Raw genomic sequence first — 22,674 nt, forward strand, 5'->3', positions numbered from 1 at the left:
GTGTCCTAGTGCTGGGAGATGGATTTGTTTCCCAAGAGTTGGGACAGATAGGAGTGTATTGAGGGCAGGCTTTTGTGAGCATGTGGGTCCCAGTGGATTGTTCCACCCTCCCTCTCCACACGCCAGGACTAACCTGGAGGGCTGGTAGTCTTGCTGGGCACTCCCATTCTGCAGCACTCTTGCCTGCAGCAAGGCGTTGGTCTCCTCCTGTGACTGGAAGGAGAGAGAAGGAGTCTTAGCAGAGCAATGGCACACAGCAGCATTAAGAGACAGATGCTGATCTGAGTCAGAGCCCTGGGGCAGACTGCTGAAGCTCTTACAGCAGAAGGCAGAAAAAGATGAAACTCTTTCTTTTGCTACTGAGGGCAGTGGAACTGAGCACTGAAAAACTCACTTTACACTTAGTGCTGAACGAGTGGGGGATAAGCAATTTACAGTCTCAGCTCTGGCACTGCCTGTTACCCTTTTACAGAGTCCTCAGCACTGTCAGTCCCTGTGACCTTTGCTCAGGGGACACAGGAACCGTTCCCATGAGAGTTGCCTTTTCTCACTGCCTCCTCCATGCTTAAGAGGCTCAAGAAAACACCCTATCACCAGTGTTTTGGAGACCTTCCTGTTCCCCACATGTCTGACTTTACTACAAAGGGGAAATCTCTTGGGAAGCCAGCCTTGCCACTTCTACACGCTGCAAAGTGTGCCAGCCACATCTGGAGAAGCCCTCTCACTGCAAGTGTGGCCTCCAGCTCATGACAAACCAGCTCCTGATCCCAGGTGTAGGCTCACCTGTGGCACTTCATCTGGGCTGTAATCTCGGGGCTTGGTGCTTGTGTACCCCACTCCTGCAGAGGCACAGATGCCATTCAGATGTGCCCTGCTGGCATAGGGCTGCCCATTAACAAAGGGATGTCCATTGGCACGAGGAGCAGAGATGCCTCTCAGTGGCACCATGGTGTACTGGCAGGATGACACCAGCAGCCCAGCTCCTGGGAAGCTCATGTCAATGGTTTGTTCTGCAGATGGAAGGAAAAGAAAGTCTGAGGCAAAAATGAGAGGTAAAGTCAAGCTTGCTGAAGCTCAGCGTGTATAGAGTTAGGCTGTCCTATCAGGCAGACATTTTGGCACCCAAAGCAGTCTTGGAGATAAATGGCGAAAAGGGGCCCTTTTCTCCTAGTCCCAGAGGTTCCTTTGCAACAAGGCAAGCAGAACAAGGGACAAACAGTGGTCTTTGTCTTTATGGCATTCCACAGGACATCTGAGACTTGCCCTCTGTACACCCCGTCCCTGCTTCCCAGAATTCCCTCACATTTTGGATGTTTGATGCAACTACACCCAAGGTCAGATTTAATCCTCAGGCAAACCATATCCTGTAAATTAGCCTGCAAGAAACAGCCCTTACTCTGCTTGGACCAAGCTCTCCAAAGGCAAAAGGGGATGAAAGCCACGATGAGGAGTACGATGGATCCCAGCACAACGCCTACAATCAAGTATGGCAAGTCACTGGAACGGGCCACCATGGCCCCTGTCCCCAGGCCACTGTGCCCACCACTGAGTGGGGGACGCTGCTGAGGGGGCACTGTGGAGGGTGGAAGACGACCTGGCAGACCAAGAGACTTCCGAGCTGTGGAAGGAAGAGAGAGAGAGAATGTCAGAGATATGGCAGATGGCACAGCAGTCCAGGGATGTTTATGGTGCTGTGGAGTGGCCAGACTTGTATGATGGCTTTGAAGAAGAACTCCTGGATGACAGGATTCCTAGGCTGATGCATATGGCAGTGCAGACAAGGCCTCTGTGCTTGGCTCACAGCTTTGCCAGATCTGCTTTTGGGCTGATCAAGCAAAACCAAAACCAAGGAGGTTCTCCAAAGCACACACTTGGACTTAATGCTGTTGCTGTCATGACAGTGCATGACAGTTTCATGACAGTTGAAAGACAACAAGGAGCCTGCTTCTAAAGCAACACAGAGTTCAGTACAGCAAGGGAAAGTCAGCCCTTCTGCTTCCAGTCACCACCTCTGTGATAGGAAAACAAAAGGTAACTGCTGCTCTGAGGGGCAGCAATGGACTCTGCACAAGGGGTGAGTACACAGACCAGTCACACTGGTCAACAGCACGGATGAGCCTGTGTCTCTCTTCTCTCCAGTGCTGCCTCCACCACTTTTCTGGAGCTTGGGTGATGCACTGTCAAGCAGGGATGGTTCCTGCCTCACTGTGCTCTGACAGCTGCAGGCAGGGAAGGCAGCAGGCTGTGTTCCCAGAGCTGTCCCAGGAAGTTGCTTACCTTTGGTTTCACAGATCATCACGTTGCTGAACTCGCTTTCGCCTCCCTCATTGAAGCACTGCATCTTAATGTCATACGAGGTCTCTGGCTGCAGGTGGCTGATGGAGTGCCAGTACCGATCTCCTGAGGAGGGAACAAACACATGGAGCTCTTAACTTCCTCAGGGAACAGGCAGCTGGCCCAGCTCTGCAGCAGTGCCCAGTAAAGTAGCCTTGCCAGCTGCTGCCTTTTGTGCACAGGGCTCCTTTTGGCTGTGCTGTCTTCCTGTAGGGACCAGGGTCTGGGACCAGTCTCTCCATTTCTCCTACCTTCCACCACGTCCTTCTTGTAGTCACTGTCATTGTCACTATCAGTGGGGCGGTAGTAGATATAAAATCCATGGATGGGAGTGTTGTTGTTGCTGGCTGGGATGTACTGCAGAGAATGGGAGGGAGAGCAGAAATTAGCAGAGATGTCCATGCTTGTATTGTACTAGGTGAGGAGCAGGTGGGGTAAATGGGATGGGACAGGAGGATAACCTAGCAGAGGAATCTTCCTCATGTTGACACTGGCTGCACAATAAAAGCTTTTCTACAGAAGCTCAGTGCTACTTTCTACTCCTCAAGCTTCTCTCAGGTAATAGACAAGCTGTGAATTTGGGCCTGTCACTCCAGCCATCCAGTGTTCTGCTCCCTCTCAGCAACCACAGCCAATGATTCAGAGAAAAAAAAAGTCTTTAACAACAGTGACTCAGCTGGGCAAGCACACCATCATCTTGACACCGGTAGGCTCATGGCTTCCAGACAAACTGGGTCTTGCCACAAGCTGGTTGCTGCAGGAGCTTTGTGTTTCTGAAGACAGTTCTTTTCCTCCCCCACACCCAGGGCAGTACTGTCCCAGCTCTGAGTGTTCTTGCTGTCTTTCACCCAGTGTTTTATCAGCTACTGTTTGAGTTTAAATGAACAGCTGCGCCCATCCTGCGCTGTGGCATTTTCTGGCTAGAAGCAGCTAGGAGAGGAGAGCAATACATCCCTCTGAATAAGCTCTAAGCTGCTGAAAACACTTCAGCCCAAATCTGGGCTTGTGATCCAAAAGATCCTACCCACTCCTAAAAATCCTCTGGAGTGGACTGTTGTAAATGATTATCAGCATTACATCATCATTTGTTACCCACCAAATGAGAGTGAAGGATGTATCTGCTGGAAAATAGTAGGAGAGAGAGAGGTGCTAATGGATTCCAGAAGACTTGCCAGGAGAGCAAGCAGCTACCCAATGCATTGTTCAGCTGTGCTTATTGAACAAAATGGTTGAGAGCCCATGGTTATGCACTGAAATCTTCCTGTATACAATGTTGGATTCAGATGGAAAGGGTTTCCTAGGCTCTCTGACTTCCCACCCAGTTATGTGTCCCAAGCCCAGTCCTCCTTTGATGAGGCAGCTATTGGGTTCCAGATCCATTTGTGCTGGTGACAGGCTCCAGTGTGGTAACCTGGAGGAGGTGTAAGCTGGGCAAGGAGCACTGTGGCACCTGGCTCCTCCCCTGCAGCACTCTCCACCCCCACAAACCTTACCATCCACTTGAGCATGATGGTGGTCTCGTTGATGGCGTCCGTGAAGGTGATGTAGGGCCCGGCCACGGGGCGCTCGTAGACGCGGTTGCTGTAGCCAGACACCACGTACGGCCGAGACGCCGCGCTGGGCTCGCTCTCTCCCAGGATGTTCAGCGCCCGGACACGGAATTTATAGGATGTGCCTGTGGGGAAAATGGGAAATAAAGCAGTTGCAGGGATTGGAGTTTTCCAACACTTCTGCTGTCAGCATAGCCCTGACTGTGAAGAGGGGCTACACCTCCAGATGGCAGAGAGCCTACAGTAAGTCTGTTGTGGAAGTACAAACACTGAATGAATTTCAGCCATATCCTAGATGGAGCCTGTTTTTAGTTACCTTCCCCAGTTCCTGTCTGGATGGTCCAAAGGTCAGATAGCAGTTTTGCAAGGTGTGCAGGGGGTTAAGAAATGCCTGAAAGGATATCCTGACCTGAAAGCAGGTAAGGAAACCCCTTAGGAAAGGCATTCTTCCTCTACTCCATGGGAATCACATACATAAACATCAGTTCAAAGCTCAAAACCTACATAGTTTTTACCCAAACTTCATTTTACTGATAGTAAAATAAGTGGGATAGTTATGCTCCCCTTTTAAGCTGTCCAGCTCAGTGATGAAATCTTTTCTCATGTGAATTGCAACGGGATTTGTGTGCCCATCTGTCTTGCCTGTGGCTAAGGAAAGTTCTGTCCTGTCTTGTAAAAGGCAAAACCAAATGCCTTTAGTAACTGTATCCTGTAATACAGAAAAGCATGCCTAAGCCTCCCTGAGGGAGGTCAAACCTACGCTGGTCTCTGCAGCTGGAGAAATTGGAGAAGCATCTGCAGCTTTTTCCCCACGCACCTAAGGCAGGACTCAGGGAAGCTTTGTTTTGCTCACGCATGCCAGGGCTGAACAGGATGTGACAGACGGTTAACCATCCTACAGGGACCCTGCAGCTTTCCTACAGACCTCGAGGAAGCAGGGAGGAGAGCACCTGCCTACCTTTCTCCAGGCCTGGGATTTCCACAGAGAGGCGAGAGGGAGGAATGTCACTGGTGGCCAGGACCCAGTCTCCCAACTTCTTCAATTTCTTATACTCCACGCGGAAAGACTGGATGGGGAACCCACCATTCCCACGGGGGATCCAGGTCACATACACAGATGTCTCTGATGCCATGGAGATGGTTGGACGGTCCGGTGCCTCTGGAGCTGCAAGGGACCCAGAAGCATTTCAGGATGTGAAACGTATTCTTCTCACCCTGTCTGTAGCTCAGAGATATGTGGGTGAAAGACTACCTGCATTGCACCCAGCCACATGCTCTGCAACTCCTGAATGCTCTCTTCCTTCTGTCTCTTCATTAGAGCTGGCACCCCCAAATCCTCATGCCTTTCAGTTTGTGCCCACAAGCACCTTTTACTCCTGTTTGCATCTTGCTCCTTTTCCACTCCCAGCTCAAGTAGGATGAGACAAGGTTTGAGCTGTGATCACCCATCATGGGGGGGGAAGCAGTGAGAGGGGTGGATGCAGGGCTGGAGGTGGAGCAAAAACCCTGGGTGAGTGAGCAGGGAGAGGAGACTGGTGCTGGGGACAACCAAGTATAGGAGATAGACACAGGAGAGATTGAAAAGAAACAGCTGAGAAGGAAATAAGGAGAAGTTCTGAACTGTGGAAATGCAATTTGACAGGAAAACAATCAAAAGATGGGAGGGAAAGAGGTGAATGGAGCTATGGATATGAAAATAAAGATGAATGAGTATGGGGGAGACTGAAGGATGGGACTTCACAGGAGGAGCAGGATTGAAGGGGAAATTTCACAGAAATGACAAAGGCAATAGTAGTGATAGAGACAGGGTGGGAAAACAACAAATTAGATTGACCAGTAAGGATCTGATGCTTCTCCAGTACAGCAAGATACCCAAATAAAGCACTCTGCACCACTAGAAGGGGAACTAATTGCCCCTAGCTAGAGCTTGGCTGAGAAAGGAGGATGCCAGGACATGCAGGCACTTGGTCCCCATTCCTCCCTTACACTCCATCAGCACCCAGTGGTGCAGTGCAGTTTTTTGTTCCTGTGCCTCACACATTCACAGATTCACAGAAAGAAGGGCTTTCTGAACCCTCCATGTGCAACTCAGCAAGAGTCAGAGAGCTACTGAGATGTCTTTGCATTAAAGGTGGGGCCAGGCAGTGGGATTTGCCTGCTCTCCAGGACTGACTGTCTGCCCAGAGCAGTAGCAGCGGTGTCTAAGAAGGACCTCTCCTTCTACAGAAGCTACAAACCACCATCCAGCACTGCATTCTTGATTTATTTATCCAGCAGAGACTTCAACCTGGCATGACCTGGCCACCCACAAAAGACCCAGCACCCCTCACCCTCCCCACTGCCAGTTCAGGGAGGGCCTTACGGGACAGACGGCTGTTGTCGGCCTGGTTACTGCTCTGAGTGCTCGTGCCTGGATCATCCCTCTGGATCTGCTGCTCTTTGCTGGCAACAATCTCTGGCTTTGGGCGCCGGCCTGTGCAGAAGGGAGAGGTGGCATCAGTAACACTGAGAGATGCACTCAGAATTAACTTTTGCTGGGATGAGGAAAGCAAATATTCCCAGACAGGATACTGAGGTAAGTACTTCCTGGACTCTAATAGCCCTAGGGGCTCAAAGCATTCAGCCTGCTGGCAGGAACTAAAACTGAAGTGGCAGATTTGTTAAGAGATCCCCCTCATATTCTATTTTCTACAACTTTTAACTGGTTTTCTTGAAACGTGGCTAAATTTCTGTCTCCAGGCAGAGGATAGATTAACCTCTTGACAACCTCTTGACCTTTATGCTAGATCCATTTTCTACAGTATTGCAGGTGTTCAACTGAGACACCAAGGGAAGAAGGGACTTCTTCAAGCCCACACAGAGGATGGGTTGGAATTTTCCCCATACTACCCTCCACTTTCCCTTCTTACAGTTGTTCTAAGCTGAGGGCAGATGGGTTTCCAGAGCAGAAACACTCCCATTGTCCTAAGGCTGGTGCCTTGTGCCTCAGGGCTGGGACAGGATGTTTCAGAGGGGCCCTCCCCTGACTCGGAGCAAAGGGGAGCCCAGGGAAAGGTCTGCCCTTTACCGGTGCGGAAGGTCACCATGGCCGTCTGTCCCTCGCCGGCACAGTTGTGAGCAGCCATCTCCACCTCGTAGAGGCTCCCAGGGTCCAGCCTGGTGAGGGTCAGGCGGTGCTGCGAGGCTGGGACATCCCTCACGGCCCAGCTGTCCGAGGCGTTGGTGACCTGCTGAGAGACCAATGCAGGGGTTGCAGAGCTTGGGGCAGGCTGGGCTGCTTGTAGGCACTGAGCTCAGAAACTTTATTAGTAAGTTCTAATTAATCTACCATCTACCTTCCCTTCCCTCTCTGCAAAGGAGGGAGATGTTTCCAGCCTGATTTTGCAAAGCAATTCAGATATAAGCAGGACAACTCACCCAAGCCCCAGAGTGTTTTCTTGACCCCAGGGTTCAGTCAGCCCTGTTCTGTCCTCTGGTTCCCTTTGACACCACCACCCCTCAATGTGTGTAAGTCTCCAGAGCGGGCTTGCCCCACAAAATGCAGCAATAGCCACAGGACTGAGCTGCTTTAGGAGCCAAATCTCTCCAGCAGCCCAGCTACTGAGCTGCTCATTTAAATACTGGCCATTTCCATGGGATGAGGTACCCAGACACAACTTTGTTTTACTGAGTTTTATATCACCTCACCCCTGGCACTTTGGGGCTGAAATGAAGAACCATGATGCTGGAGCAAAGGTTTCTGCAGGGAAGAGACTGTGTATTTGCCGTAGCCCTCAGAAAAGCTTGGAAACACAGTTTGCTTTTTGGTGATACCCTGATGCCCCATGCAGAGGGGGAGGGGAGGTGGAACTTTCCTCCTTCTCCCCAGCTGCAAAGATAATATTTTTGCAGGCAAATAGGCAGGACACTGAAGTGACCCGGTGCCGAAAGGAGCATTAGTAATGCAGGCAATGCAACAGAACGGAAATGCCAAGACTCTGCTGTATCATTCATCTTCTCCAAGCATTTGACACTGACTGATTAATGCCTGCCTCATTTTATTTTTATTCCTGAGCCTGCAAAGTTGTGAGGCCAGGGAGGGGAGCCCTAAAGGCTTCTAATATCTAGGAAAGGAAAAGAGTAATTCTTAAGAAACAAAAATAAGGGCTGCATGGCATCTGACTGCTTGCAGGCTGCTGAGAGCGTAGCGGCAGTGTGGAACAGGGTGAAAAGAGACATTCACAGATATTTTCTAGAGAAGCAGCAGAACTTTGCCCAGTACTCCTGTACTATGTAGGTCTTCTGTCAGTAGGTCTAACTTTCCTTACAGCCATCTTCTACACAAAGAGCCTTTTCTTTTGTTGCTGAATTGATTCCTTCCCTCTCCACACACATGCTTTTCCAGTCAGAAACGTCAAAACCAGATCATTATATAACTTGATCCTAAGGATCTTGGATAGAAAGAGACTCTTTCTAAACAAGTTTAAGGGTTATTGGGACTAATTCCTTTCCACACAATCCTTAAGCATCCCAAGAAAGAGTCTCCAGCTGAGAATTTGGACTACACTGAAAACATATTACTGCAAACTGCAGTGACCCATGGTGACCTTCACTGCCCCACGGCCCCTTCCAGGTGACGCGCTGAAAAACAAATCAAATATGGACAAACTCCAAGGCTGCAAGTTAAGATCGCAAGCAGAATTGGTAGTTACATGATACACCACTGGGGAATAAATCTTTTCTTGGCAGACAACCAGAGCCAATAGTCTGGGGATGCTTTTGGCATCTTTGTTTTTTATTTAAGCTTGCCCCATTGTGTTCCTGTGCTGGCATCTTCTGCCTTTGTTTTAAAGGGCTCTTTAAAGAGAAGGTTAGCTGAAATCCCCATCTTCAATTTTTTTAGAAAGAAATCAAGGATTGTAAGTCTTCTATTACACTGTATTTTCACAAAAACACACAGTTCTAGGAACATAGATACATATGTTCATATGTACTTGAAAACAGTGCCTTGCAGTGGCTGGGAATCCCAAACATGCAATCTGACATGTTTTTGAAATACACTCAAACCCTCTGGGATTTGAGACAAAACCTGCCTCTCTACTGCAATTCCCTGCCTACCCAAAGGAAAGAAAAGCAGCAGACAAATAAATTCAAGCCCTTTTTTCCACTTATCCCCAGCAAAATGGGAAGAGATACTTTAGACTGCAAAAGCAGAATTCTTCCCTCAACGTTTCACCATTTAAAGAAACATGCCACCAGTGAGTGATGGGTGCCCCTGCCCCAACGCACCGTGAAATGTGTGGTGAGGCCACCAGCCCGCCCGTGGAATGGCGCAGAGGGAAGATGGGAGCAGGGCAAAACAGTGATACCTTGCGATGCTTCACCACGTAATAGAGGATGGGGGCTCTGCTGTCAGGCCGGGGTCTCCACACCAGGTCATAGCTGTCCGTCTTGGATGTCCGTGGAGAACTGAGGATGATGGGGGCTTCGGCTGGAGTCACCAGCTCCTTGTTGGCTGCACACTGTGGAGATGCTGCTAGAGGGGTTGTCTCAGGCTTTGGCAGTCCAGCTTTATCCAAGGGCAGCTTTAAGGTGCTGTCCCTGGAAGGTGGTGTCGGAGGCTGAGCCGAGTCTGGCTGGGCATCTCGCCCAGGGTTGAGTGGAGCTCCTGGAAAACAAGGTGTCACAGCAGGGTAAGTGCCCATTCCAGTCTGTGGTTAAGGCAGAGCTGTGAGCCCTTTGTGCAGTGCTGCCTGCTGTGCCACTCAAAGAAACGTTGGCAACAATCCCTCCTCCCCCTGCTATAAACCACATGGGTCCCTGTCTCTCAGAAGCCCCTCTTAACCCTGTGTAAGTTCAACAGCGTCCAAGGAATCAGGTGGTAGCTCTTTTACCCCAGGTGAATTCAGTTTTTACGCTCTTGCTCAGTTCAAGTTCAGAGGCAGAGCTAAGCCGTGGGGTGAGGCACTGCCCCCAGATGTCTCATGTCTCTTTGCAGAGATTGCCCAAATGTGCACACATGGCCCCACCCTTAGAAGCAAAACCGGTGTCATGTGCTCTCACAGGGAGACACAGAGACCTCAGGCACAACAGCACATGCAGCATAGGTTAAATAGGAAGCAGGAGCAACACACGGACTTTCTTCCCCTGCTTCCCCTTGTCCTGTGCGTTAGGCTGTGACTGAATGGCCATGACTTTGGAGAGAGGGGCTTACCCGGGCGGGCTGTCCTCAGCTGCACCATGGCTTGGGCACTGCCCACCTCGTTCTCGGCCATGCACTGGTAGATGCCCTCGTCCTCGGGCCCCACGCTGAGCAGCCGCAGCGCCCGGCGCGACAGCCGCAGCCGGTGGCTGCCCGACAGCGGCACCGCGTTGCGCAGCCACATCACCGAGGGCTGCGGGTTCCCTCGCACCTTGCACGTGAACTTGGCGCTCTGGCCCCAGGGAATGATCTGCTGGGACAGCTCCATGGTGACCTCCGGGGGTTCTGTGTGAGGGACAAACACAGACTGCTGAGCGCCGCTTGGCTGGGAGCACAGCACGGTCATGGCTTTGCACTTTCCTCTCTGGCAGGTATGAGGGCAGAGTGATGGATCCTTTCCTACACTAAAGTCCCACTCCCTTTGTGGGAGCCCACAAGGGTCTGCTTCAATGCCCCTCCCCTTCAGCATCCACATAAACTGCAGAGAGAGGTAGCCCAAGGCCATCTGCCCTCTCACATGACATCAGATATCTACAAGTCTCATTTTTCTGAGCTGAAATGCAACTCTGCAAAAAGCAAAGATTGTGCTTGTGCCATAACAACACATCGGCACCTGAAGAAATGCAGTCCATGAAACACGGGCTTAGCCTCCCTAAAAATTGTGAGAATGGGAAGTATGTGTGGTAGAAATATCTAAGGTGTAGTATCCCTTATGTTTTCTGCTCCACAGAGAGCTCCCCTACAAAACAGAACAAAACCAAGACACTCCAATGTCTTCCTTATGCCAATGTCAAATATGTCTAAAAAGCAACCAGGCTTCCACTAGAAAGTATTAGAACAAAAGCAGTGCCACAAATGACAGGAGAAGAGCTTCTGCAGAGGAAAGAAGGATCCATCATCTCCAGCCCATGGTGGGAGCTAAGAAGGAGGAACTACTACCCAGTTCCTGGAAATTGGAACCACAAGCAGGAGTTTGCATCACATTGTGGTTTGTCCAGGGAGGGGGAGAGTGCTTCAGTGCTAGTATCTTCCCCTAGAAGAAGATGAGATGTCCAAGCCCTTCCTGAAACAATGGCTCTGGCAGCACTCACCAAACACCTGCACGTTGTAGAAGATGAAGGCAGCCCCGGCCTCCCCAACACCATTGTCAGCTGTGCAGCTGTAGGTGCCCGAGTCCTCCTCGCTCGTGGGGTCGATCAGGAGGTTGCTGAGCAGGAAGCGCGTCTTGTTGTAGGCGGAGACTCCAGAGCCATCCTTGGCCCAGGTGACCCGGGGTGGGGGGATCCCGCTGGCCACACACTCCAGAATGAGGCTCTGGCCCTTGGTGACAATGATGGTCTGAGCCTCAGGAGGGTAGATTATCCGGGCTGCCTCCGCTGTGGAGCCTGGGGAGATGGAGGAAGGAGGTGTGTGGGAAGGAAGGCAGCTGGTGGGAGAGCACTCTGTGCAGTGGGTAGGTAGGGATAATGGTAGGGCACACTGTTTTCCTGTGCTGGGGCAGGTAAATGGCAATGCAGGACAAGAGGGACATTCTGTAAGGGTTCTGTGCACACAGCAAAGCCACCTTGCCAAAGGGCTAAGGACCTTTTCCCATCTACCACCAAGAAAAAATCGTAAGGAAATATGGCAATCCCAGGGCTGCATACACATAATCCAAGAGCAGACCCTGGGGCCTTCTGCTGCTGGAAAGGAGTTTTCCCAGCAACTGATAATGGTTCACACAGAAAACCAGCTGTGACAGCACTGCTCAGTGCCCCCAGTGCTGGAGATGTGCAGTGAAGGGAAAATGGCTTACGTCTCACACGGAGCCTCTCACTGGAGACTGACGTTTTCACCTCCTGTGTCACGGGGTTGTAGGCAGCACATTTATAAGTCCCCTCATCCTCCTGGCTGGCATTAACAATCTGAAGGTTCCCAGATGGCATGATAAGATAATTGTCTGTAGTGAAAGAAGAGAAAGTGCCACACAGTCACAAGATACGCCCCTGTCCAGCCTCCTGAAAGACAGGCAGCGTCCTGAAGAAAAGGTGGACAAGAGGGAAAGAAAAAGCCATGATGTCCCAGGCAGCACAGACATCAGGGAGACCATGCCAGGGACCCTAAACTGACTTGTGCTCAGAGAGGTGGCAAAGGGACGAGGAGGCAGCAGTTAGAGACAGCTACTGCTGGGTAAGGAAGGGCGAAACCGAGGGTCCTGTGACAGAACCTGTTGGGACAGACCCCTGTGCACTCACCTCGGGAGGCCTCCAGCCACTCCTGCTTCACACTGTAGCGGACCTGAGCCTTGGGGTGACTTTCAGGCAGGTCACAGGCAATCACGGCTGTGTTCCCTTCATCCACCTCAATCACATGTTGGCCATCAAACTTGAAATCTTTGAGATCTGCAAAGGGAGCAAAAGACAAGGCATCTCAGTGGTTGGTGAAACATCTCAGTGTCAGCTCATCCTCTCCCCATGAACTCGGGGCTGTTTCATTGTGGTACCAGCAGAGGACTGCTCTGACCCCAGCACCTAGGGAAACTGGCCTGATTTCACAGTTTGGTTTTTGTTTTGACTCCTTTTTCCTACGGAATGAGTAACTTAAAACACAGCTTCTGGAGAAATTGCCTCCTCCAGGACTGGGAAACTGGGTGTGAAAAATCCTGGCCTGAGAGCAAAAAATACACCAACTTACTGCAGCACTGAAGGGAGGCCAAAAGCGGTCCTTCTGCCGCCTACTATTTCACACATGGCTGCCACTGAGAAGCTGACTTTGTAGTCATAACTCAGGGAGCCCAGCCTGCTTCAAGGGTGTACAGATGCCAGGTGTGAGGAAGTGTGTGATGCCCCCTGAGCTCCTACCACGCCTGAGAAATCAGTGTCTCTGCTCCCAGCACTCTTGGTCCCATCAAGTATCTCACAGCTGAAAGCTGGTTAACCATGACGCTTCACGTGTGCCCAAGCTACAGTTAGAAGAACAGGGACTTGCAAGGAAAACCAGCTCCTCCTCCTCTACATGGCACAGCTGGTCCTTTCCCAGAGCAGCTGTGAAAACCCTGTCCCACCACATCCCTCTGCCCAAGCTGTGATGGGAGTTCCCACTCTGGCTGGGCTGATGTGGGTAGCAGGTCTGGAAGCACAGGAACTAAGAGGAAGGGGTATCTGATTTTTTGTTTTCTTTTCACTGTGTTTTTTAAAGCAGGAGGAGAGGACTGCAGTGAAACCCCGCAGATCTGGCAGGGCAGGGAGCATGCCAACATGGCCCCACCCCAGCAAACTTTCCAGAGAGAAAATTGGTTTCCATTCTCTCTGGGCATGATGGCAAGTATTGCCAAGGCACTGCAAGATGGAAGTTAGTCTCTCAGACAGCCTGTGTTGTGAGGGAGGAGGTTTTGTGGCGGGAAAAAGTCCCTCACATGCATTTTTATAGTGCTGCACACCAGTCCAGATGACCCCTGGTGCAAATGGCACATCCTGCAGTTGGTTGTTGTCCCAGGTGACAAGTCAGGCTGTCACATCAAGGCTCAGGTTGGTGTCTCTTCCCAGGACTAACAGATCTCCTGAATGGCATGCCATTAAATCTGGACGAAACCACATTTCCTTTGCATGACCCCACTCTAAGGCAGTGTGCTGCATCTGCAGCCACTGCATGGCCACGTGCTGTCGACAGCTCCCTCGCCCTAGAAACCCATCCCAGGACATGGCACCCGTGACCTCGGGCAGTTTGGGGAGCCGGGGGGCAGCAGGAGGGCTGGCAGGCGGCAGGCAGCCTCCCTTGGCAGCCCCAGCCAGCAGAAAAATGTGGGGTTTGTTCTCTGGGAAATGCAGCAGCGCTCCAAGAGCTAAAGACAACTCTGGCTCCAAGCTTCTCCCACCCACAGTCATGGAAAAGTGACATGAAATTTCTCAAGCAGACTTTCTGATTAAAGCAAGATCCTTTATGGAGTTTAAATAAAAACCAGCTCTCTTGGCAAGGCATCGAGAAAGCCTCCCCGAGCGCGGTGCGGAGGGGCTGTCGGGTGGCTGCTGGGGGAGCCAGCGGTCCCGGGGCCAGATCTGAGGGAAGGGGAGGAGGTTGAGAAGAAAAGGGGAGGTTTTGCAATGTCATAAAAATGATTTGCAATGAACATGCTTAATACTTCTGGAATTTCTTGGCATTGTTCAATTAAAAAAAATAATAAAAAGAAGGAATAGGGGTGAACTTCAGAAATGTGATTAATCCTTTAAGACAAGCTGAGGAAGGGAGCCATGTTTCCACTGGATATTAAAGCCAGATGAAAGTTAACTCTTAACTTGTGAAAAGCTGGCAGTGCCTCACGCTCCTCCTCCAATGAAAGTTATTGCTGGGGAGGGGAAAGATGATGGATATTTTCTCCTCTTTGCTTTTTATATTTGATCAAGGAATAAAATAGTGAGAGCCACAGAAATGGAAAGAGGTGGAGAAGTGGCGAAAGCCCAGTGTCTGCCTGCCCGCATTGCCCATGTTTCTCCGATCAACAAAATATAAACGAGCATCGGGAAAATTAATGTGCGCCTTGGTGGTCTGGATTCATCACAACCAAATTAAGATTTTGGAGCCAAGGCATAGGCTCCAGCAGTGCTGGCAGGGATCTGCACACACACACTTACACAAGCACGTGTACATGCACACACATCCTGAAGAGAAGGGGCCCAAGAGCCTGGAAAAAGAGCAGATCCAAGGTTCTGGCAGAGCAGAGCCATCTTGAAGATGGAAAATGATGACCCTGTGCCAGGGCTGCCCCTGGGATGACTGTGGGCTGGGCAGACATGGGGAACTCTCATATGCAGCCCCCCAGATGGTGGCTCAGCCCACATCTCACATCTGTGGGTCCTGTAGCCCCACAGTAGGGAGGAGAACCTGCAGCTCTTCCTGCAGCTCTTCCCTCAGCCCAGAAGTGAGGGACAAGGGGTAAAACTGGGAATAGAGGGGGAAAGAATAGAGGGAAGACATCCTGGGGTGGCTGGGGGAGCAAGGACCAGGTACCTCTGGAGAAGCAGAGTGAAACTGGCAGAGGAGAGAGGAAAAGTAGCAGAACTGGGACGAACTACTTTCTCATATGCCAAGTGTATGAGCTTCCTGCCAAACTACTCTCCTAAATTCCTGCTTCCCCACAGAGAACAAGACTGGTTTATTTGCCAGTGGATTTTGGCCACAGGCGATCTCAACTGCCTCACTCACCACTGGTATGGGCATGTAGAGCCATCCTTTAGCACTGATGGGTCAGCCAGAGCTGGTGAGGGGTGGTCAGGGTCACCCCTGTCCCCCTCTGTGCAGGGGACAAGCTCCCCTGCATACATCCTGTTGCATTTGGCCCCAGCACAGCAAAACAGAGGACTCAGTGCCAAGCTAGGACAACCAGCTTTGTCCAAAGGGGTTCAAACAAGGTGTCCCGAGTTGCAGGGGGACCCTGCATGTCCCCTCCAGCAGGGAGGGGTGGAGGAGAGGACCCATGCCAGGGGGATATGCAGCACTCACCTCTTTAGCTGCCCAGCCAGCAGCAGCCAGACTCCACATCTAACATGCAATTTGCACCAGAGTCTAACAACCACTGCAGCTAGGAGAAACCACATCCCCTCTCACTGGCTGGGTTTTCCTTCTCATATGGCAGCACCCAGCGTGCCAGCCCATGTTCTTGTCCTTAGAAGACACGCCTGACCACAGTGAAGCAAGTCCTCATCTAGCAGCCATTGTCCGGGAGGTGCTGCGGACAGACAGACTGAGCACTGCCAATCCCAGCCCTGCTGGGATAAGAGGGTACTTCCCCCCCACTCCACCTCCCGCTTTTTTTCCCCTTTTTTTGTTTAGGAGGGAGTGCAACCAAAGGCCATTGCTTGTGTCCATCTGCAGCCAGCTCTGAGGCACGATGGGGTGAACTGGGCTGTGGGGAGGGTCAGCCCTGCAGCCTTGCTGCTGTCACCGGGGAGGGAAACCAGCTGAATCCCAGGGCTGGGGGCCAAGCAACGAGGCAGGCGAGACAGACCCGATTAAATGAATGGGAGACCATAAATAACTTCGGAGAAGAAGCAATACTAAATAAAATGATGGCCCCCAAGGTAAAAGTTCTCCCTGCCATAGGGAAGAGTGAAAGAGGGAAGAGAGGGAGCCTTGAGAAAGGGAATAGGCAGGAATGGGGTCCTCCAGCCTGGGGGCAGGCACCTTCCACTATTCCCCCCTCAGCTGTGAGAGCAGCCTAGGGCTATGGCTCTCACTCCCCATCCAGCCAGCACTGCAGGAGTCTGGGCACTGGTGCTGTCACCACCAGATTCCCCCCACCCTGCTGAGACAGGCACAGCCCCACAGACACTGCCTACTGACACCCCCTCAGCACATGTCCCCCACCACACCTCAGCCCCACTCCCCATTTCACGGTCCTCATGCCACAGCTCTGCTGGCTCACAAAACACCACCTGTGTTTTCCTTCTCTCCCCTCCTCACATTGCCTCTGCCCCTGGGGCCAGAGTCCCTGTGCCTGCTCTACAAATACTTTTCCAACAGGCAGCCATCCCCTTCCTTTCCTCTTGCCATTGCCTCTGGGGAGTATCAGTGGAGAGGCCCGGGTGAAGGAAAATGAATGGGGTTGTCTTCAGAAAGCAGCTGCAAATTCCTGGGGATGCCCAGCCCGACCCCGTGCAGGGTCACTGCCCGCAAGCACCACATGCTGAGGCCCAGCTTCCTACACGTGCTGCCACAAGGCCGAGGACTGACCTCACCCGTGGCACTGATGGAGGGAACAGGGCAACCAGCCTCCCTTGCCCACAGCATTCCCAGGACACAGGTACCTGCAATCCTACACTGGGTCACAGGGACACTGGAACGGGTGGAGTTTCTTTGCTGCACTCCTCATCTATTTTTCTGTTTTGTTTTCAAACATCACGTCTATCCAGGTCAGGCTTGCCGCTGTGTTTGCTACACTGATTTTTTCTATGCATACAGATGAGTGCTGGGAGTTACACAGCTCCCACTACCTCTGCTCATCAGCTTTGCTCCAGCCCTGCACTTCAGTTGCCCCTGCAAGCTCCACAAAGAGCTCCTGACCTCCCAAGCCGCTGGCTGTTACAGGACCAGCCCTCAGCACCATGTACAAATCCCTGGTGGAATTACTTGGCATCACCAGAGCCCCCTGCATCCATGTCTTCTACATACAGCTCCTCTACTCAGGAGAGGGACTGGGGCAGGTCTTTCTGGCAGGATGGCAACTTTGCTACCTAGAATCAGGCACAGAAAATGTCTCTCTCTTCTTTGCAGCTGTCATTCATATGAAGGCTTAAAGCCTGGCTTGGAAAACCAGGAATATTCCTGTTTTATCCATACAGTCCCAGACTGCAGTGCTTGGGGCCTGCAGGGCTGATCTTGTGCACCACTGATCTAGGCCAGCAGTGATCAGCAGGTGACCTACACTGACATGCCATGGGCTGCCAAGGTTGTGTGGAGCACCAGCTCAGCTCTAACAGGACTCAGAGGTGCCCAAGTAATGCCTGAAGTGCTGCTCCCTTTGACACTTTATGAAATCTTTCCCTTCTGCAAATCCCCCCTCCCCCTACCTCTTGGATATACAACAGCTACTTTATCTCTGCTGGAGAAATTAAATGCAAATTTCAACCATCTCTCTGAGTCAGGGGGAAGAGAGATGGCTTCTGCATCACTGTGCTGCAGATAAGAGAAGGAGGTATCAGTCCCACAGCTACGCTGTGGCTGCCAGCACTGCAGCTATGGTTGTCTGCTTGCTGTCAGCAAAGCACAGCTGGCCCCAGGGGACTGGGCACACAGAGCCTGGGGCACTCCAGAGTGACTCCTTCAAAGAAGACCAAAAGAAAGGAGGGGAAATAGCCTAAAAGTTGGCCAGATGATGTTACCTACAACTTCTCAAAACCTAGCAAGTCACTTCTTCCAATGACTCCAGGTCCTCTTCCAAAATCAACCTAAGCCTTGAAAATATTTCCATTGCCCTCCTCCCCCCACTTTAATTCACACATTCCAGTTTCACTTTCCCCCTGCCACCCCAAAATAATTTTTGGATGGAACTAAGACTTTCAGAGGGTTTTCTTTCAGCCCTGAAGGTTATCTGGAGGAGATATATAAACTGCAGTGCTGATCTGCCAAGGCTTTCCTCTCACCATGGTCACCACTGAATCAGCTCTGAGCTGATTCTGTAGAGGAGGTCTGGAGCAGGAGAGAAAGCCCGGGGCACAGCTGCTACCACAGCTTTCAAACTCAGTCCCATCTCCAGTGGTGCTCCCTGTTTTTTCAGACCACTGCAACACCACTGCTGCAAGCAGCCTCCAGCCCATAAACATGAGACTGGTTATTTGAGCCCCTCCAGAAGGTTTTCCTGCCACATCTTTACTGGGATGTACCATCTCTTCACTCACTGACTTCTAAATCTTCCCTGCCTGGGTGCTATCACCTGAGGCTATCCAGGTGTGCGGGATACAGCCTCTGCCATCTCCAGCTACCCCTGAGGATGAGGGACACATGCAGCACAGCACAGGGGTTTTCCACAATGGATTTGTAACTTGATCATCCAACCTCTGGCTCCAGTTTTGTGAGCTCCACTGAATGGTGCTCCTGACTTCCTCTCAGAAGTGTGTTTGCCACGACAGGGACCACAGCAATGGCCAGGTCCTTCTCTTTTGCATGCACATCCCCAGTTGCAATCCAGTAGGCAAAGGTGATTTGGCCCCTGGAGAGGGCTGATGCACTACTCAGTGGTTTTGATTTGTTCTGGAGGATGTGGTGGGGCCTTCTGGTGCTTCAGGACCTGTCTCCCATCCACCACTGATGCTAGACTGAAGTCTAGCAGATATGTCAGACATCTTTTTCCCAGGAGATAGAGCTGGTGGTGGTGGGCTGGGGTGTGAGTGAAAAAAGAAAAGGAGGTCAGCTAAGCAGGAGCTGATCAGGCTGAGGAGCTGTGCACACCCTACTCTCCTAAATGCAAACCATGCCCTTGGTAATCCCATCCACCTCTCCCCTCCTCTCCTTCTCTCTATCAGGCCACCAGCACACACAGCCCCCTTTCTGCTCTGGAATGTGTTCTCCGAAACTTAATCTCAGCATGGGGCTCAAGCCAAATCCCCCAACAGATTCGGCCCCGTGACAACCCCCTCCCACCCTGCCTGGGAGTTCAGCAACTCTCCTTGCTTTCCCTGGCCTCCTCCTCCTCCCACCCAGCCTTGGCCTAAACATTTCACTCCTGATTAATGTATCAGTGACAAGCCAATAGTTCTTGGCTTTAAAGCAAAGCCAGGCCCCACTTTGCACAAACATCTTCACTTCTTCATTTTCTTAAGACTTAGCCCCAAACTCCCTTTTTCTGGGAAAGATGAAGCCTTTTCTACGCTCAGGGGCTGTCACTGCAAGGCAGTGGCAGCCTCCTCTGCACACACTCGCTCCACCAAACACCATGTAGATTTCTGAGAAGGTGGGGCTCTCCACTGCTTTCTCAGATGTATCCAAATACAGCACCTTCTGGCCAAATACACGCAACACCTGGCCAAAAACCAGGCGCTTGTAAGCAAAATTGCCCACCTAAGACACCTCTGGCCACACACACATCTCCCAATGCCAGAGGGCAGCAACGAGGAACTCATAAGCAAAGGAATAGGAGCGAAGTCCCTTGCTCAGAGCTGTGTCTCAGGAAGGCACACACTGACCCGGTGCTGGCAGCAGTCCTGCAGCAGCCCCAGCAGCAGTTGGGCCATCAGCACCAGCAGGTACTATTTATGAATAATGACTCCATCATTAAGTCAGGAACCAGAAGAGGCAGCCTGACTGTCAGGAAACCACACACACAAACCCCATGGCTCAGGTATCACCTGGTCTTGCAAAAACTTCTCCCTGCAGGCCAGATCTGCAGCCTACCACGCAGCAGTAGGACAGCTTGGATCAGACTGGGTCACACCATGTCAGCCAGTCCACAATCAAAAATGCTACAGAAGGGCCTACACCAAAGGAGTCATCCCTTTATGCCAGCACAAACAAGCAAGAATGGATAAGCCTCTCAAGATGTGTGAGTGATGCCTCAAGCAAGCAGGGGCTGTCAGAGAACTGAAGCTACTCACTAGCTAAAGTGACCACTGCAGGGACACTGGCAATGACTCCTTCAGGCACACGAGCGATGCACTGGTATCTCCCCACGGTGCGGTTGTTGAGAGCCGTGATGATGAGCTTCCCTCGCTCCACATGGATACCCAGCACCTCGTCTGATCCAGCCAGCTCCTTCCCATTCAGTCTCCATGTGAGGTTCACTCGGGGGGGATCCACCACACAGCCCAGGCTGACTGGGCCCCCAAGTTTTTGGACAATAGAAGCAGGATGCACTGTCACCTGCAGAGATTCACCTGCACAGAGGGGAAAAAATGGGAATATGAAAGCGCTGTGAGACTCAGCAATAGAAAGGACAGAGGAAAAAGCTGCAGTGCTGTACATTTTGCATTATCTACAGCCTCTCCTTGTGTTGCACCATCCCCTTGACACACCCACCCTAATTTTTAGAGATGTACACCAGCTTCATTTCTTTGGCACTACCTGAGAGAAATGTTCCACTCCAAATGTGTCTCCTCCTCTGGAGGAGGGTTTGAACCTAGACCTTTGGTCAAGGCTGCTCAGGGAACAGCAGAGAGAGGATGCCTGTGTCCTTGAGGCGTGGCTATGCTAAACAGCATAGAGACAAACAGGAATTGGTAAGAAAAGACACTCACTCAGTTTGGCAAAACAGCTGGCAGCCGCAAGCACGAGGCAAGGGATGGGGGACATGGGCCTCTTCCTTCCACGTGTCATTGCCATCCCATGCGGAGTGAGCTGGGGCGCCCAGGGAAGGGTCCCATAAGCTGCCTCAGGGAATGCAGTGGATCTGTGGTAGTGGATTCCTGCAGATGACAAGAGACACGATGGATGAAACCCTCAGGCTTCCCTCTGCTTTCCAGCCCTGCCTGGTTTCTCTACCAGCATCCCTAAACTGCCACAGATTTACCGAGCCAGTGGCTTGAGGAGACTACAGATGCTGAGGCAATCATTTCTCTTCTCCAGCCTCTCCCCCAGGCACGGTTGGGAGTCTCCCAAGACATCCCGTCTTCAGTACACATGCACACACAGACACACACTCCCCATTTCATACTTGGCACAGTGAATGACAGTGATGCACACCAGGACATTTTCAGGAGCAAAACACAAACATTTCCAACAAAGTGTCACTGAAGATATCCACTGAGTGCTGCTGCCACTTCTTGGCTATGTCTGGAATACATTCTATTTTGAACACTGAAGTAAAAGAGCAATATACATCCGTTCTAACTAAGACACACAACCCACGAAAATACTTTAGATTAACTGTTCTGCCTGAAACACACCACCTATTTTAAGTCTACACAAACCACCAGGTCCATATTTGAAAGCATCAACTAGCCCCAGAAAACTAAAAATGTAAGGCCACCTTACACCTCACAACCCAGGTTGCTGTGAAGACCTGCACACTGCCGCAGCTTTGAAGATTCATGAACAAACACTAAAGCAGACAAGCCAGGTCAGGGGATTAAAGACCTCAGTAGCTGCCTCAAGAGACACCTCAAATGTCAGACTGAATTCATCTTTAATCAAGGGCAAAAGGCTGAAGTCAAGAGGAGATTTCCCTCTACTGGCACCGTAATGCAGCTATAGGATTTGGAGCTCCCTTCAGCTGTAGCACTAAGATGACCTGCAAGTCTTAGGGCACTGCAGAATTGCTCTTGTGGCATGTCTGCAGGGAAGAAGCACGAGACAGTCCCAAACCAGCCATGACAGCCAGCCCAAACTGCCCAAACTGCCTGCTCCCCCTGCAGCAATCAGCTCATTAGCCACAATCACCATCCTCAGGAGCACCTGACTCTGCCTGCTTCCACCATGGTCACTGTTTGAGCCATCACCTGCTTGAGCATGTGCTCTCCATACCCATCTCAGCCAAAAAGAGGGCACAAGTCCCGTCAAGCATAACCCCCCAAAATTAAACCTCCTAACTCCTGAATTAAGGACTGACACATGCACCTCCTGAGATGCTTGATGAGTTGTTCAAGGCAAGGCTGATTACTACTAGCAAGGAAATCACAGCATTTGGGGAAATATTATTAAGCTACTCTCAAATGACTTTGCTTGGCTTTTGGTGACAGCAAAGGTGCAAAAGTGCAGCACAGCAGGGCGATGTCCATGGCCAGCCATGCTGAGGTCCACATCGTGACAGCAAGAATCCAGTGGGCTGTTTTGCCTCTCTGCAAATTGGGCTGTCCTTCTGACAGCATCACAAGCTCTCTTCCCCCCACATCCCAGAGCTCTACTTGAAGGAGAAGTCATGGAAGAGACATTCATATAAAGTTGAGAAGAGAGAAGAAAAGCCTCTTCTGAGCTGGGGATTTCAAAAGGAAGAAACACCAAGTAAAGCGACATGCTGCTGGAGTTTTGGAAAGGCCACAAAGAGCATCTTTACATGGCCCTTTGCAGGCCAGCATCAGTTCAGTGCACTAGCTAGACCAGCAAGCTCAACACAAGGCAGCTATTTCCAGGAGTTACACAGTCATGGGGAGAGTGGCTGTGAGGCCAAGATGACAAGCCCTGCTGAGAGGCAGAATAAATTAAGTCAAG

At 51.3% G+C, this 22,674-nt stretch overlaps 1 protein-coding gene and 1 long non-coding RNA gene across 18 annotated transcripts in view; one reads left to right on the forward strand and one right to left on the reverse strand.

The window, feature by feature from the left end:
* Positions 1 to 22,674, reverse strand: part of BOC (BOC cell adhesion associated, oncogene regulated) — a 54,269-nt gene that overhangs the window by 1,705 nt on the left and 29,890 nt on the right. For 9 of the 17 annotated variants that reach the window (XM_086882960.1, XM_086882966.1, XM_086882961.1 and 6 more), the window contains 16 exons: positions 20,766 to 20,933; positions 20,127 to 20,405; positions 12,300 to 12,446; positions 11,861 to 12,004; positions 11,157 to 11,450; positions 10,078 to 10,350; positions 9,233 to 9,531; positions 6,952 to 7,111; positions 6,247 to 6,357; positions 4,843 to 5,049; positions 3,828 to 4,009; positions 2,586 to 2,691; positions 2,278 to 2,400; positions 1,397 to 1,618; positions 784 to 1,010; positions 134 to 213 (listed from right to left, as the gene is read on the reverse strand). In XM_086882960.1, the coding sequence (XP_086739086.1) occupies positions 134 to 213; positions 784 to 1,010; positions 1,397 to 1,618; positions 2,278 to 2,400; positions 2,586 to 2,691; positions 3,828 to 4,009; positions 4,843 to 5,049; positions 6,247 to 6,357; positions 6,952 to 7,111; positions 9,233 to 9,531; positions 10,078 to 10,350; positions 11,157 to 11,450; positions 11,861 to 12,004; positions 12,300 to 12,446; positions 20,127 to 20,405; positions 20,766 to 20,850 (2,939 nt within the window). In that variant the 5' untranslated portion in view covers positions 20,851 to 20,933. Of the gene's footprint in view, positions 1 to 133; positions 214 to 783; positions 1,011 to 1,396; positions 1,619 to 2,277; positions 2,401 to 2,585; positions 2,692 to 3,827; positions 4,010 to 4,842; positions 5,050 to 6,246; positions 6,358 to 6,951; positions 7,115 to 9,232; positions 9,532 to 10,077; positions 10,351 to 11,156; positions 11,451 to 11,860; positions 12,005 to 12,299; positions 12,447 to 20,126; positions 20,406 to 20,765; positions 20,934 to 21,037; positions 21,961 to 22,674 lie in introns of those variants that run through there. The other 8 variants (XM_023941765.2, XM_086882957.1, XM_086882958.1 and 5 more) reach the window with 3 other exon arrangements.
* LOC147654357 (uncharacterized) lies at positions 6,159 to 14,244 on the forward strand. Its single transcript, XR_015285012.1, has 2 exons — positions 6,159 to 6,459; positions 10,796 to 14,244. It is a non-coding gene; the product is annotated as an uncharacterized LOC147654357 (long non-coding RNA).

This window comes from Cyanistes caeruleus, chromosome 3, assembly GCF_971803275.1.
Source record: "Cyanistes caeruleus chromosome 3, bCyaCae1.hap1.1, whole genome shotgun sequence".
Classification (NCBI taxonomy): domain Eukaryota; kingdom Metazoa; phylum Chordata; class Aves; order Passeriformes; family Paridae; genus Cyanistes; species Cyanistes caeruleus.